Raw genomic sequence first — 15095 nt, forward strand, 5'->3', positions numbered from 1 at the left:
TTAAATTTTAGTTTATTTTTAATATTACAAAGTGTTTAAATTTTTCAAAATTAAAAAGTAAAAATCTAGAAAAATAATATACTTCGGGTGGAAATAAGTCCTTTAGCTTTTCAATTTCGACTTTTGAATACCTCTGTCACCACCATCTCCTTTTTTATGATCAAATTTTGTCTAATTAACCATATGAAATGGATAAATTTTTATGTTTAACGATCAATTTCTAATATAAATAAAAAATTTAATATTAAAATATTATCGAAACATATTTAAACCCTTACCGTCTTATATATAAAACATTTCTATTGTCGCTGAAGTCCCAAGGCCAATTTCAATCTTTTTGTCAACTCCATGAGCACAATGCTCTAAACTATAACTAGAAGTTGGATTTTAATTGTAGATTTGTCACTAACAGAGAATAATAATATAATAAATATAATCTGAATCAATTCTTCTCACCAAGCAAAAGACTGTAAACATACTTGCACAAATCTTGTTCAAAAACCCTTCCGACGCATAGATAAACTCGTACATTCACTCTGACGAAAATGAAAAACTAGTAGTTAACTATGGCTTCCCCAACTATATGCGCCTCACTATTAGTTGGTGAAGTTACGAATAGTGGCCTGTGGCTCAGTAGCCTTGGCCGCCGGGGCAGGCTCAACTGCTGGCGATGGCGGCACCGGCTTGACCAGAAGCTCTTTTGGCAAATCAGGAATACCCTTCAAGTAAAAAGTATAGAACAACTTGATAGGAAACACAAGCTGCTGCAACTTCACTTGGCCATGAACACCCTCAAAAATTCCAGACCCACCAATCACCGACAAAAAGGTATCTTCATAAGTCAAATAAGGTCCTTGAACTGAGATGTGACCGTAGTCCCCAAAGTAGAAGCTGTAAATGGCTTCGTAACGATCACCCTTTTTCTCCGATTTGTGTTGGATCAACACACATATCCCTGCAGTGATCCCTATACGCTTTTGTAAGTCTCCAGTGTAAAGCTTGTTGGTGAATGGGACAAGATCACCAAGTGCGTTCTCTTCTTTTTTACTTAGTTTTAGAAATGCTGGGCTCTCTCGATCTCGTTCGTTTATTTCATAGACGAACAGTTCTTGAACTTTAGCTGAAAAATGAAAAAGGGAAAAGATCATTCAGTGACCGATCTTCATGGAAATAATTATTTTAAAATTACTTTAAAGAGAAACTTACTGGGAGTAGGAGGATCAGGCCGGGGCTTAAATTTGTTGAAGAAGAAAGCGTTAATGGAGAAGTTCTTGGAGCTTGATCTAGAGATGGAGGGATGCTTGAGTTTGAGGTTTTGGGAAGGAAAGGAATCGTATTCTTGAGAGGGATTGAGAGGTAAGAGTGATTGATTATGGGAAGACCGAGGATTGAAGAGCTTGAGAGAAGAAAAGGCCTGGATTGAGGTTGCAGAAGCCATTGATTGAGATGGTGAAAGGTTGAAGATGGACAAGGACGATGAAGTGGAGCATATTAATAGATAATTGATGTTATATTATTGCTTGGGTAATTAATTAAAGGCCAAACGACTATTTTCCACCTAAGGTATACTGTAATGACAAGTTTTTACTCATTAATTATAGAAATATCAAATACCTACTTATGACTAGTTAAAAATAACGGTGAAAAGAGTAAAATTGTCATTTTCTCTATAATATTAAAAAAATAAACTAAAATATAATCTATTTTTACCCCCATAAACTTTGAAAACTAAAATTTTTTTTCAGCCTAAGTTTTAAAAAATGGCAGTTTCACCCTAGGAAGACAACTTCGTCTTCCTCGACGAAGTTCTTCTTCTCCCAAGGTGTCTCCGACACCGATCGGCCCTCCAAATGGGAGAAAAGAGATCGTCGAAAGGAGAGGATGCTTCGGGAGGGAGAGGTCATCGGTAATGGAGCCCGAGATGTTGTCGGAGATTTCAAAACCAAACCCTCGGGTGAAACTACCATTTTTTAAAACCTAGACTGAGGGAAAATTTTAGTTTTTAAAGTTTAGGAAGGCAAAAAAAGATAAAATTTTCAGGCGTTAGGGTTCTGTTAAATTTAACCGGCCATGAGTGGGTATTTGGTGTTTTCATAGTTAAAGAGTGGAAACTTGTCATTACAACATACCTTGGGTGGGAAATAGTCGTTTGGCCTTAATTAAAATACCAAATTTGGGTAATTAATACATGATTATTGTTATATTATTATTATTAAGGAAATTAATTAAAACGAACACATTTAGGTAATTAAAATGATTAATGCTATACTATTATTACAGTAATTAACTCAAATGACTAAATTTTGTAATTGATTATACTATTTTAATAATGTTACCAAATTTAGGTAATTAACGAATGATTAATGTTACATTATTATTTAATTTGATAAATATAAAAGTTGTAAGAGCGCACTATCTTGATTGATTAGAATACTTTTTATAATAAGGCCAAAAGTCGTAGTCCCACGGGAGGTCTACATCATCTTCAAACTTCTATAATTTCAAAATTCCAAATATTTACATATTTATTAAATTTTGTTATTATTATTAAATATAAAATTATTTTTTAGAAATTTTATTTAAAAAATAAATAATTTATCTTATTTTCTTACTTTATTTTTAAAAACTAATAATTTTCTTTTACCTTAATTTTAAAAAATTACTTTTTATCACACTATATGATATTTTCATATTTTAAGGTTAACAATTGTTCTCTTTAAAATCAAAACATTATACTTACACCTAAAAAATAAAAATATTGGTCAAAAAACTATTTCCCACCCAAGGTTTGATGCAAACTTAATTTCCCACTCTATAATTATCAAAAATTTAAATACTTATCTATTTGTTAAATTTCACTATTACTGTCAAGGGTAAAATCATTATTTAAAAATTTTATTTGAACTCATATTTTGAATTATTCTAAAGTTTTAAAATGTTTATTTTTGCCTCCAATCTCATATTTTTCAGATTTAAAAACTAACTTTTTTTCTCTAAGTCTAGGGTTTTAAACCTTAATTTTTTTCCCATTTAGTTGCCCTCCAACTTTTTAAAAATTTCAGTTTCATCCCTTTCTCTCTCCCTCAGTTTCTAGATCGAATCTTTGATGACCATTCATCATATCCGATCACTGACTTTTTCCCTCCCAACCACTTTCTCTCCCTTCTCTAACTATCTTCATTTCTGACAAAGACAGTTGGAGTGGAAAGGAAGAGCCATTAACAAGGTGAGAGGGAGAGATCACAGTCGATGGTGGTGAATCATTGTCAGAGAGAAGGAGAAAGAAAGACCAAGGTGCAACAAAAATTTTCTAAAAATCTAGGGGGCTACTAAATAGGAAAAAAATGAGAGTTTAAAACCTAGATTTAGGGGGGGAGAAAATCAATTTTTAAATTTGAAAAATATGAAATTAAGAGGTAAAAATAAATATTTTAAAATTTCAAAATAATTCTAACATATGAGTTTAAAAAAAATTATATGATGATTTTATCCTTTATAACAAAAGTAAAATTTAACGGATAAAAAAAAAAAATTTAATATTAAAAAGTTAATAAATAAAAAAATTAAATTTACATCAAAACGTGTAGTCAGAAAAACAAAAAAAAATTGGGCTATTGACCTCGTGGAGCGTGGGCTGAAAACATGTGCTGCTTACAGGCCAACTTGCGAAACCCTTTGGAAAACAGAAACTGCACGACTTTCTTCAACAAATTCTATTTATTTATTGTCACTTAAAACGAAACCAAATTAATCATGTGCACTGGGTGGGTAGGGTTGGACTCGAACCGATTGAGCTCATTCGAATTTGAGTTTAAACTTAGTTTAAACAAACCTGAAACTAGCTAACCCTATATAAGCTTGAGCTACTTGCTACTTGTCAAATTTTCTAATTAAAAATTTTGATACAAAATGATATCGTTTTGACAAATATGTATTAAAATAACGTTGTTTTAATAATAAAAAACGAGTCAAACTGAATTCGAACCCAGTTCAAGCTTAACTATATATAAACCGAGTTGAGGTCAAATTTGATTCGATTCGAATCTAACCCTAGGGGTAGGTAAGATTGTGCCTAATTTGATTTAAATTATAAAATTAAATTAAATGATTTAAAAATTATAATTTAGTTTATAAAATAATTTAGTTTAAGGGAAAAAATTTTCATTTTTTTAAATTTAGATTATATTTTAAGTAATTTTTAAATCGAATTAAATTGTAAATCGTATTTTTATATATATATATATATATATATATATATAATTATATTTGATAAAATTTTTAAATAAATAATTAGGTATATAACTTATTTTTTATATTTATTTTGTTATTTTTTGTATATATGTATTGTATATATATTTTATATTTATTTTACATATATATATATATTATATTTTAAAAAATTATAATTCAATTAATTTTATTAAATGATATATATATGAATGATTTTAAAATATTCAAACTATGATACTTGAATCGTGTATCGTATCGTATATCAAAATCCAATTTACCATATTTTGCATCATATTATATGATACACATTTTAAAAATTAAAATAATACATTACTAATAAAATATTATGATTGAAACGTTATCATTTTAAAAAATATCACAAATACCTTTAATATTTTTAAATTTTTCATATACACCCCTAATACATTATAATTTTTTTTCTAAAAAGTATATCAATTCGTATATGTAATATATATTGTATCATAAAATATTTATTGTCTCATATGATACATTTATCGTATCATATTAATTCGATATACCTTATGATATGTATCATTTTTCATCTGTATCATATCATATTGTAAGATAGGATATGTATTATGTATCATAAAACACTAATAATTATAGTTTAAACAATAATATAAACTAAATTAAATCATATTTTTTTAATTTTATTTGAAATTTAAAATAATTTAGTTTAATATTTTTTAAACTATTTTTGAAGTTTGGTTTAAAAAATCTATCAACCATACCAAACCCGATTGCTCACACCAATAAGGGTAGGGGAAGTTAACAAATCATCTGAGAAAATCCAAAAATATAACAGCTGAAAGGCTGCCCTGACTTTAACTTTTTCTCAATAACACTATATTTTTCACCAAACACATGTTTTGCACGCCAAATGCCGAGGGCATTTGACGGTAAATAATCAAATGTTATTTTAAAATGTTATTTTTTATTATTTATATTATTTTATTTAATTTATTAAATAATAAATAATTTTTATAATTTTTATTATTAATAATAATCTGATAGATAGTATAAGAAAAGTGTTTGATTTAAAGTAATAAGATTACTTGGATAATATATTTTTATTATTAACATTAACTTATTTAATTTGTTAAATAATAAAATATTTCGATAATATATTATTAATAGTGATATGATAAATAATATAGATGATAATAATATTAGCAAATTCAGTTTAAATATTAAAATATTTTTTTAGTAATCTTAATTTTGTTACAATTATATTTTTACATAATAAATTTTACAGATAAAAATACTTAATTTTCAATTAATATGAAAAATATTTTATAATAATTATATTTAATAATCTTTAGAATATTTAAATAAAATAATATTTTAATACTTTTTTATTATGAGCAATGTATGTGTACTTATTTTTGGTACACAATTCACGTACACAGTGATGTGTCATCATGTAATTAAGTAATTTTAAAACATATGTCATCGTATGATAAAGAAATATCAAATCACATGATAACACCTCGCCTGTGTACACAAATTGTGTACCAAAAATAGGTACACATAGTTTTATTATTTTATTATATCAACCCAACACAATAATTATTTATACTTACTAATTTTTATCAAATATAATAATAATGTATACACAATAATTTTTAAAAAAATTTATCTTTATAACAATCTTTCATTTTTTATAATAAAATATTATTTCAACCAAATGCACTCAAAGGGTAACAAAATATCTTAATTATTAAAATATTATTAAGATAATCTTGATTTTATTATAATTCTATAATTATTTATTAATTTTTTAAGATAAAAATATCTCCGTTTTCAATTATTATATCAAATAATATAAAAATATTTTATAATAATCTCTAGGACATTTAATTAAATTAATATCTTACTATTATTTCATTATATTATTACTAAATACAATACTTATTTGTAAATATCAATTTTTATCAAAATTATTAATAATTTATGCCGATAATTTATAAGTAATTTACGTTTATAATAATTTTTTTTAAATAAGGGGATTAACCGAACCATTCAAGTAGTCATTTATTTGGTACCTCCCAAGGATTAGAAACTGTCATTCTAACAGTTGCGATGCTGCTGAAAAGAACGGTTTCAATATTGCCTATACGTAATCCTTTGTATAGACATTGAGGCGGATGGACACTAAGATGGAATAAGCCTGGTAAGATGCCCAATAAGTACCTTTACAAATTTAGAAAATTGATTAATCGTTATGATAAGAAACAGCACATGAAAGTCAAAAAAGGTTTAATGAGGACTCTTGTTACAAAACTGGGTTGATGTTCTAGTGAATTGGAAGGACAGCAACCTCACTTCACTTGTTCAACCTTGAACCATTTCAAAACTTAATGAGCTAAATGAACGGAAGCTGCTCTGCATTTTTCAGTATTTATATACAGTTTTGAATAATAAGGCCACAAAAATTATGTGCATCCAAATAGAATAAATCAACATTGCGTTAAAATTTCCTAAAAAATTACCTTTATAGGGCGTTCAAGCGCATCACCGACATTGCCACAAAAAAGGTCTCTAATGTGTCTCCATGATAATTGTACAGAAGGAAGCATTTCATAAGGAGAAATGCTAAATCCCCTCTAGGGCACGAAACAACAGAGTTAGATTACATGGCTCATATATCAGGAAGATTAAGTATTTAAGAAGCATATTTTCTACTCAGTGAAGTTTTGATTAAGAGAACAGCTAGGATATTTTAAGTCAATGAGGCCCCTGAATATGTGCCATCTGAGGATATCAGCCAACCTGAAGGAATCAAGCACTTCATATTACTAATTCCTTATAATTCCAATTATTCTCAGTGTCACTTGTGTCTCTCCTCAGATAATAATGGAGACACATTTGCCATCGTGCAACTAGGACATATGCATTTGTCATACAATGATCAAATCAGGCACATACCAGACCTGTAGTTGGTGAACTGCTTTGTCAATTTCACTTGTTGTCACTGATGGCTGATAAGAAAAACAAAATGTAAATGAAGTATCAATAACATATCAGATTAAGAGTTCAAGGATCAAATGTCCAAGAGGGAAACATGCAATGATTCAATTAGAACTTGTTCCAGAAAACAGAAACTTTTTAACTCCTAACAGCTTTTGGGCTTAACATGCAGAGAGAACAATAGAAGTCTCCGAATCATTAAAAAAAATTTCACATAAACGCTAGAAAAATATAGAAAATGGAAGCTTCCATAGATACTGAACCTACACTTAAGCCCCTGAACATGGCTTATCCCGCAATGACATATTCAACCAGATGATTGATTGCATATTTAGACCAGCTAAGGTAACTAGACAGTTTCATGAAAAAAAATTTCAATTCTTTTTTGTTTTGTACTCGAATAAGGAACTACTACATGATACAGCTACTCTTACCCTAACCAAAGTTCCTGCATAGTTTAAGACTCGAGCAGCTAGTTCACATTCAGCCCTCGTCTTATTGATGCCTTCGGAATCATGAATCTGGTGCTCAGGTGAAAGTTCTAGCATTATATTTGAACTTAGACAAGGAGGCTTTGGGTATATGATCAGGCATTGTTGAACGAGATGATACCTTTCCAGGCCATTCCAGCCTCAGAGGCCACCTTTTTCTAGCGATAAAACTATGTATACATCTTTGAGTGCATAACTGATTACATAAATTATATATAATTATGTGATTAATTAAAAATAAAATAATATTTAATCATACTATAATAAACCATTTTTGTTTTCAATTTTATATAGTATTGACATTTTCTAAACTCTGGTTTACTTTGAAACTCACGTTACAATCAATTAATGATGCACACCTAGAACAATAGAATCATATATACAGATACATAGCATTTTGGGAGACAATTTATGTAATGACCAAAAAAAAAAAAACCACACATTATATAACTTCAAATCTTTATATGGTTACACTTTAATCACAACCTTAATCTTAATCCAAAAGCACTTAGATGGAGAAAGAAGTTTCAACTCCCATTATTTGAAGCTGACCGAATGATTCTGTCCCACCCAACATTGATAGAACAATATTTCCCACCATTTTAGTTTAAAAATTCTATTTTCCATCTTAATACATTTGTTAATAAAATAAGTAAAAGACAAAAATATTATCTGACTTATTAAAGCTAATTAATTGTTTGTTCACAAAAAATATATATATATATATATATATATATATATATATATATATTTTTTTACCCAGATCTACTTAATAATTATAAAAAGTTGCTGGTATGATTGTTCTTCTAACGCTATCACCTCCAATCAGTCTTTTAACTTCTTTACATTGTATGAGTAAACTCTCATGTTGATATTGTGTTGTTTTTAACCCTGTGCACAACTTTCCAACATCGTCGTCTTTGCTCACCACCAATTTGATTTGGATTTATTGGATATCACTTAAATCTATCATTGACTAGTTCAAATACGGCTAGATCTTATCATTTTCAATGTCTTTGTCATCTACAAGAGCCTCAAGAGCATCCAAATCGTCTATAAGAGCCTTAAGAGTATCCAAATCTATTAGTCCCCTTTTAAGTGTTTTCAGTGGCCAAGAAATACGAAGGAAAAAAAATGATGGAGAGGAAAAAATAAATAGTTACAATGAAAATATATTTTATCGATACTTTTAAAAGTGTAGATAATATCAACCCTATCATATATTATACAAAGTGATAAAATATATTTATATTGACTTTTAAAACTTAAAAGGCGAAAAAATTATTTTTTTTTATCAAAGTTCAGATGGAAAATAGTCATTTGGTCTTAGAAGCTAATACAATACAATCAACTTGAAATTATGCACATTATATGTCCATAGCCCTAAAATTGTAGCAACAGTTTTCTTAGCCATCAATTTTCAAAACTAATGAAGGCATCGGTGTCATACCAATATGAAGCTTTTCTCTTTCCTCATGGATACCACCTTCATCCTCCTCCACAATGCTAGCATATTCTACTCAAGAGCCCCCACAACTCTATAATTTTTTTTCCTGACTCACAAAATCCTTATGATCATTCACAATTGGAAAGATTCCTCAAAAAACCCAACAAAGAAAATTTCTAAGCAAACGTGGATACAAGATCAAATGTCTCATCTTCAATCTCGATCTAAAATGTTGCCACATATCTAGAATTTTATTTGTGTTTATGGAGTTTTAGTTTATTTTAAATCTCTATTCAAAACTTTTTTCTTTTTTAGAAGTGTGTATTTTTAACATATTTTGTATGGTATATTTTTATGATATAAGAAATGATGTAATGCGGTTGTATTATATCGACTGGCTTCTCTATAGAAGCCCCCTTCTCTTAGAAGAAAAACAAGAATCCCCTCTCAATATACATGTTGTCTAAAACTTTTTCTAAGTAAAATTTGTTTATTTGGCAAAATAAACCTATTTTTTTGCCCTTTTTTAACCAATAAATCTTTGCATCATTACCTGATGAGGAGTAATTAATTGGGTAAGAGAGTCAAAGCCGTACAGTTAGAACCTGTGAATTAAATAGCTATAGCCCTAAAAGTGCCTTAGATTATCTGTTTTCTTGCTTCTCCAAATATCCTTTTGTTTACCTATGAGCAACAGAACACATTGTGGGCAGGTCATTTACAGGGCATATGGACCTTTAAGTAAGCCCATGGGCTAGTTCATTGGCCCTGCGATTGTTTAAAATATGAATAAATCATTCCTTACCAAATTACGTATCATGTTATTTGATTAACATGCATGATAGTTGAGCTGTGACATTTCATAAATGCATATCAAAGTATACTAATTAATTAATACATAGTTGGACTGATTTTGATAATGATTTATACCCAAATCAGATTAACATTATAATATTAGTCAAACGAGGCCTAATTTTCTCATAATTAAACATTCTGGAGAATTGAATTGAAAGTTTCAACGCATGCATGTAGCGGTGGAGAGAAAGTCATGAATCAATTCAGAAATGGAAGGTGAAAACGACAAGCATCCCAATTAATGACTTTGACAATGCACATTTTCCAGATTGATTTGAAAAATATAATTACCTTCATTATTCCTTTACCCCCCGTTGACAGAATTATGGAAGATCTTTATATTCATGGTACTCAGCCCTGAACTCGTCAAATGATATGTTACAGTTTTATTTTCAATTAATATAATTACAATTGTCAGCTTTGACTAAGATTGTTTAATTTTTTATTTTTCTAAATCTAGGTAATGGATTTGGCAATTTTCATTAGTTTAGCAGCTTGGAAAAGCAGAAATGCCCGTCATGCATCACTGTTGTTACATTGACAATCTTTGATTTGAAGATTATTTTATTCCAGTAATGAAAAAGGGCAAAAAATAATTGTGGATTCCGAATCTTTATATTTTAATTTATGTGATGAAATTTAGAGTAACGATTATCAAGTAATAAAGATTTATGTTGCAGAGTAATGGCAAATTGGTGGGTTGATGTGGCCGATGTTGTCATGCATTTGTCAAAAGTATTTTAAGATTTGAAGGGCAAAAGTGACCTAATTTAAGTTTTACATATTTTACCTCAATAGTAACTTCGCCAGCATAAAAGAATCTTATTAAGGTATTAAAAAGTTAAAATTAGTATATTATTATTTAATTTTTTAATTTTTTAGAATTATTGTAATATTTAAATTAATACGTACTTCGATTTTAAATTTGTTGAATGCATCCGTCATATTTTCTCGCTTTATTGAATGCAGCTTCGCTCAACCCACCCTCTTCACTGCCTCAACAATCTCCTCCACTATCTTGGAAGAGAAGGTCATTGATGTTGTCTCCCTTGCTTAATAAGATTTTAGTCTTTTTATTGACATCAGCCAATATTTTTTGTGGTGGGATTTGATTTAATGGTTATAGAGCATGGAAGTTGTGGGTTGTTGTCTTGTTGAGGTAGTTGTGGTGATGACGGTGGTGAGTTTCCTGTTGAAAATTAATACTTGGAGTTTTATACTTAAATTATTGGGATTAAATTGCAAGTTTTTCAATTTTGTAAAATTACAAATTATTATATTGAAACAATAAAATTATGTGTATAAATAATAAATATAAATATTAACCTATCGTCATTTAATTAGATAACTTTAAATTAAAAATAAAAAAATATTAAATCACATCATAATATATCATTATTTGTATATAAATTTATATTTATTATTTATATATATAATGCTACTCATATTTAAAACATTAATATGAGTTACGGAAATGTGTTATTTTTTCAATAATTTTTATGATAAATTTATTATTTTGCCCATTATAACATTAGTTTTTTATTTAAAGTGAAAAATGTTAATTACTCTCTCTTTGGAAAAATGGCGTAAGATCAGGGCAAGGCCTTGTGTTCTATCAAATATACTTTGTAACTTTGAGATTCTGAATTCCTTACCTAAAATGGAAATTTTGAATAAAATAATATTTAATTATATAATTATATATCATTGTTTATATATAAAATTATATATATATAAAATTATAAACATAATTTTATTAAAATTGAAACTAATCCCTAGATTCAAAAGCTTAAAATCATATCGAATAATAATCCTCAACCATAAATCTCTAGAATCTAGATGAAAATTTGTTACACACATTTTAATTTGGGAGATTTGAAACCAAACACAAAATGAACAGCATCTGAAAGCAACATGACATGATGATCAACAATTAATTGAGAGTTATAAATTATTCCTAATTTTTTTAGATATTACAGCTGAGCTGAGTTACACCTAATTTCAGATTTTTGTCTTGTAATTTACATTTCACCTTTTGCAAGTTACAAGTTGCAACTACACCACACCACCTCCATGAGACTTTAACCTTCACAAAATTCCAAACAAAATTACGACAAACTTACAAAACTAAATGTTACAAAGCTCCAACTCCAATCATCCTTCGTTTCTTAATACACTCCATTGACAACACCTCCATTTCACTCAGTCTCTTCCCACTGTTCATCTTATCAACCCCCTCCCCATTCACAGGTATTTTTAATATGTTTACTCCGAATAGTCTCATCATCTGAACCCCTTCAACCGCTTTCTCCATACCCCCTCCGCTTCTTGCTTTCCAATCGATATACAGTTGCTTATCGGCTCCGGTGGATCTCTGGAAGCTCACCACATCACCGGCTTTTAGATTTTTCTCCTTCACGAACCGGCTCCACCCTTTAGTCAACACGTAACTTTGACTACTGTTCCAATAAGAGTACCTAAATCTCCATACTTTCCCATTAACATCTTCGAAATTCAAAAGCACTTCTTTACAAGTGATTCGGTTTTGTAAAGGGAAGTGCTTTTCGGCATGTTGTTTTGGTATCACCAACCGGTTCAGCTTCCCTACGTCACTCGGCGTTACCGCTTTTTCAAAAAGCTGTTCACGCGCTTTCAAGGCCCGGTCCGAGCCGAACGAGTTAATTCCACCCTCGACTTTTATTCTCTTTCCGTTGACATCGAGACTGTAATTTCTCTTACTTTGCTCAAGTTCATCGTTGTACGTATGTTTCCTGAGCATGTCAACGATCTCCGCCTTCGAATGAGAGTTCAAGAAGGCGATTTCGATGTCATTCTCTTCGGTTTCCGCCGTTTGTTTGAAGTTGGTGACTGCCTCACGCCCACGGAAACGCTGCGCAGCAGTATCATAGGCTTTTGCAGCCTCTTCTTCTTCATTAAAGGTCCCAAGCCAGACTCGCTGGTGCTTCTCATATATCTGAGCACCCCATCGGCCATTCGGCTGAGGCACGACTCCTTTGAATTTAGACGACGGAAGCTTCCTCGACTCAGCCTCGATGCCACTTTCAGAGTCCACAACAACACTGGCTCCACTCCCAACTCGGCAAAGTGTCTGAGGTAATGACTTTGTAGACGCAAAAGCAGGGAAAGTCGGTGGAGAAATAGATGTGGAATCAGTCGTTGTACTCTCATCCAAAGAATTTGCATCCATTTTTCTAATCAAAAGAAAGGAATTTAAATCGACAGGCATGAAAATATGACTTCGATTTGCTTGAAGACATACATATGTATATATAGATATATAAGAGAGGTTTAAGGCAAGTGTGGATATTAAAATAATAAAAAGAAGAAAAAAATGGGGCTTTGTTGGTAAAGAGGATGTGGGCGAAGTGGGTCAACCCAGGTAAGGAAGTAGCCAGGAAGATGAGTTATTGGATTAACAAACATAGTTAGTATTAAGAGTAATAGTATGTATGTGTATGTTGTGGGCTTTGTATGTGAAATGGGTCCTACATTAGCAAGTTGACGGGATTCACATGACTGTGGACCGTGTTTAAGCTAAATGCATCCCCCCTTGCTCAGCGTCAAGCATGGCCTCTCATTCTCTCTCTTTTATATTTTTCTTATTTATAATTTTATACTAATAATAATTATAATAACATTTTATTAATCTTATCTTAATACTGCTCCTGATACTTCATTCTTCTACTATTTACTTGCCCACTGGGATGGGAAATGGGCCCAAACTATTATTAACAGATAGATTGGACATTGAAGACAAACGGTAAAAAAATAATAATAATAATAAAGCAGAAATTCCCATAAGAGTACAATCTATATTACCTGGCATGATTTGATTTGTCCTCCCCCAATTTTGGTTTGTCTTATTGGGTAGGTTCACCTTAGTATCTCTGAAAAAACCAAAAACAATTTCATTATTTCTACCCCTTTCTATGTTCATGCACTTGCATGATCCACGTTCCACACTAATCTTCAATCTCCACCGTTGGATTTAGTGATATATAAGCAATATATATGTACGGACGATGCGGGAGTGGGAGATGGGTCCTACTGATATAGAATCTAATCAGTGTAAGATTAGATCATGTAAGAAGATAAAGTATAGGTTGAGGTTGCAGGTACGGTAACAATGTACCGTGTCTGGTTGTGTTGTGATATACGGAATGAAAAGGAAGGGGGAGAGTTGGTGTAACTGCCGCTCCGTGCAAGTGGGAACGCGAGAATATCAAATCAAAGCTTGGGTTTTCATGACTCATACACACAGAACTTGGCGGCATTATTGATGCATGCCAGCCAACATGAACACTATCTTTACCGGACCCTACTTCTATCTATCTTGCCGTGTTATTAACGTGTGATTGATTATATCTCAACCGTTGATTACTTTGATGTTTATCACAACTTCACCTGTTTGTTTGGACACATAACCTAAACTCTCATGAATAATTCAGAGGACAAATCAACGCTCAATTGATGCTGCTGACCACTGCAACATGCTGTCTCAAATCATGGGCCATCTTAACGCCCAAATTAAGTAAGGTCTTCTAACGGTCGATGCACGCAAAAGTGGTCTCAATGCCTGTCCCGATCATAGATATTAATATTTTATAATATATAATACATAGATATAATAAAATATAAATAAAAATATATATTATAAAATATATTAAATTAATATAATATAATTAATATATTTTACGATAAAATATATATTATCAATATAAATTAATATATTTTATTAAAAATAATAAAATAATATGAGTGTGTCTAAAACATTATAAATAACTAAATAAATGGAATCCAGATTGATTTTGTATATATATTGATCACGTGCTAATTACAGTTTACAATTGAATCCAAATCCAAACGAGTGGTGGGGCCAGTAGGCGGCGAGGCCGTCTCATGTACGCTGATGATGTGTCAAAAGCGCGTCCAAGATTTTTATTTCATTAATTAATTAATTAGAGTAATTAGGAGTAATAATATATATTATCTTCTGAAAATGTGGGTAACTACAAATTATGGGATAGATTTGTCACTATCCATAACTATGATGTCATTAT

General features: G+C 30.3%; 2 protein-coding genes across 3 annotated transcripts; both read right to left on the reverse strand.

The window, feature by feature from the left end:
- Positions 1-434: 434 nt before the first annotated feature.
- Positions 435-1489, reverse strand: LOC123215880 (allene oxide cyclase, chloroplastic-like). The gene is made up of 2 exons (XM_044636151.1): positions 1207-1489; positions 435-1120 (listed from the first exon to the last, which is right to left on the reverse strand). The coding sequence occupies exons 1-2, from the start codon at positions 1436-1438 to the stop codon at positions 597-599; spliced, it is 756 nt and encodes a 251-aa protein (XP_044492086.1). The 5' UTR covers positions 1439-1489; the 3' UTR covers positions 435-596.
- Positions 1490-11937: 10448 nt separating this feature from the next.
- On the reverse strand, positions 11938-13417 carry LOC123215389 (AP2/ERF and B3 domain-containing transcription factor RAV1-like). Of its 2 annotated transcripts, XM_044635455.1 has the most exons (2): positions 12248-13417; positions 11938-12217 (listed from the first exon to the last, which is right to left on the reverse strand). In XM_044635455.1, exons 1-2 carry the CDS (start codon positions 13259-13261, stop codon positions 12149-12151), a joined length of 1083 nt encoding a protein of 360 aa, XP_044491390.1. In that variant the 5' UTR covers positions 13262-13417; the 3' UTR covers positions 11938-12148. The 2 variants fall into 2 exon arrangements, with proteins under 2 accessions (XP_044491390.1, XP_044491389.1); XM_044635454.1 differs by having other exon boundaries at positions 11938-13411.
- Between the last annotated feature and the right edge of the window lie 1678 nt (positions 13418-15095).

This window comes from Mangifera indica, chromosome 5 (assembly GCF_011075055.1).
Source record: "Mangifera indica cultivar Alphonso chromosome 5, CATAS_Mindica_2.1, whole genome shotgun sequence".
Lineage (NCBI taxonomy): Eukaryota > Viridiplantae > Streptophyta > Magnoliopsida > Sapindales > Anacardiaceae > Mangifera > Mangifera indica.

Coding starts and splice junctions, on each gene's coding strand:
- LOC123215880 (XM_044636151.1), bottom strand. CDS start 1,438: ATGGCTTCTGCAACCTCAATCCAGGCCTTTTCTTCTCTCAAGCTCTTC. Junction 1,121..1,206: donor GCCTGATCCTCCTACTCCCA/GTAAGTTTCTCT, acceptor TTCATTTTTCAG/CTAAAGTTCAAGAACTGTTC.
- LOC123215389 (XM_044635454.1), bottom strand. CDS start 13,261: ATGCCTGTCGATTTAAATTCCTTTCTTTTGATTAGAAAAATGGATGCA.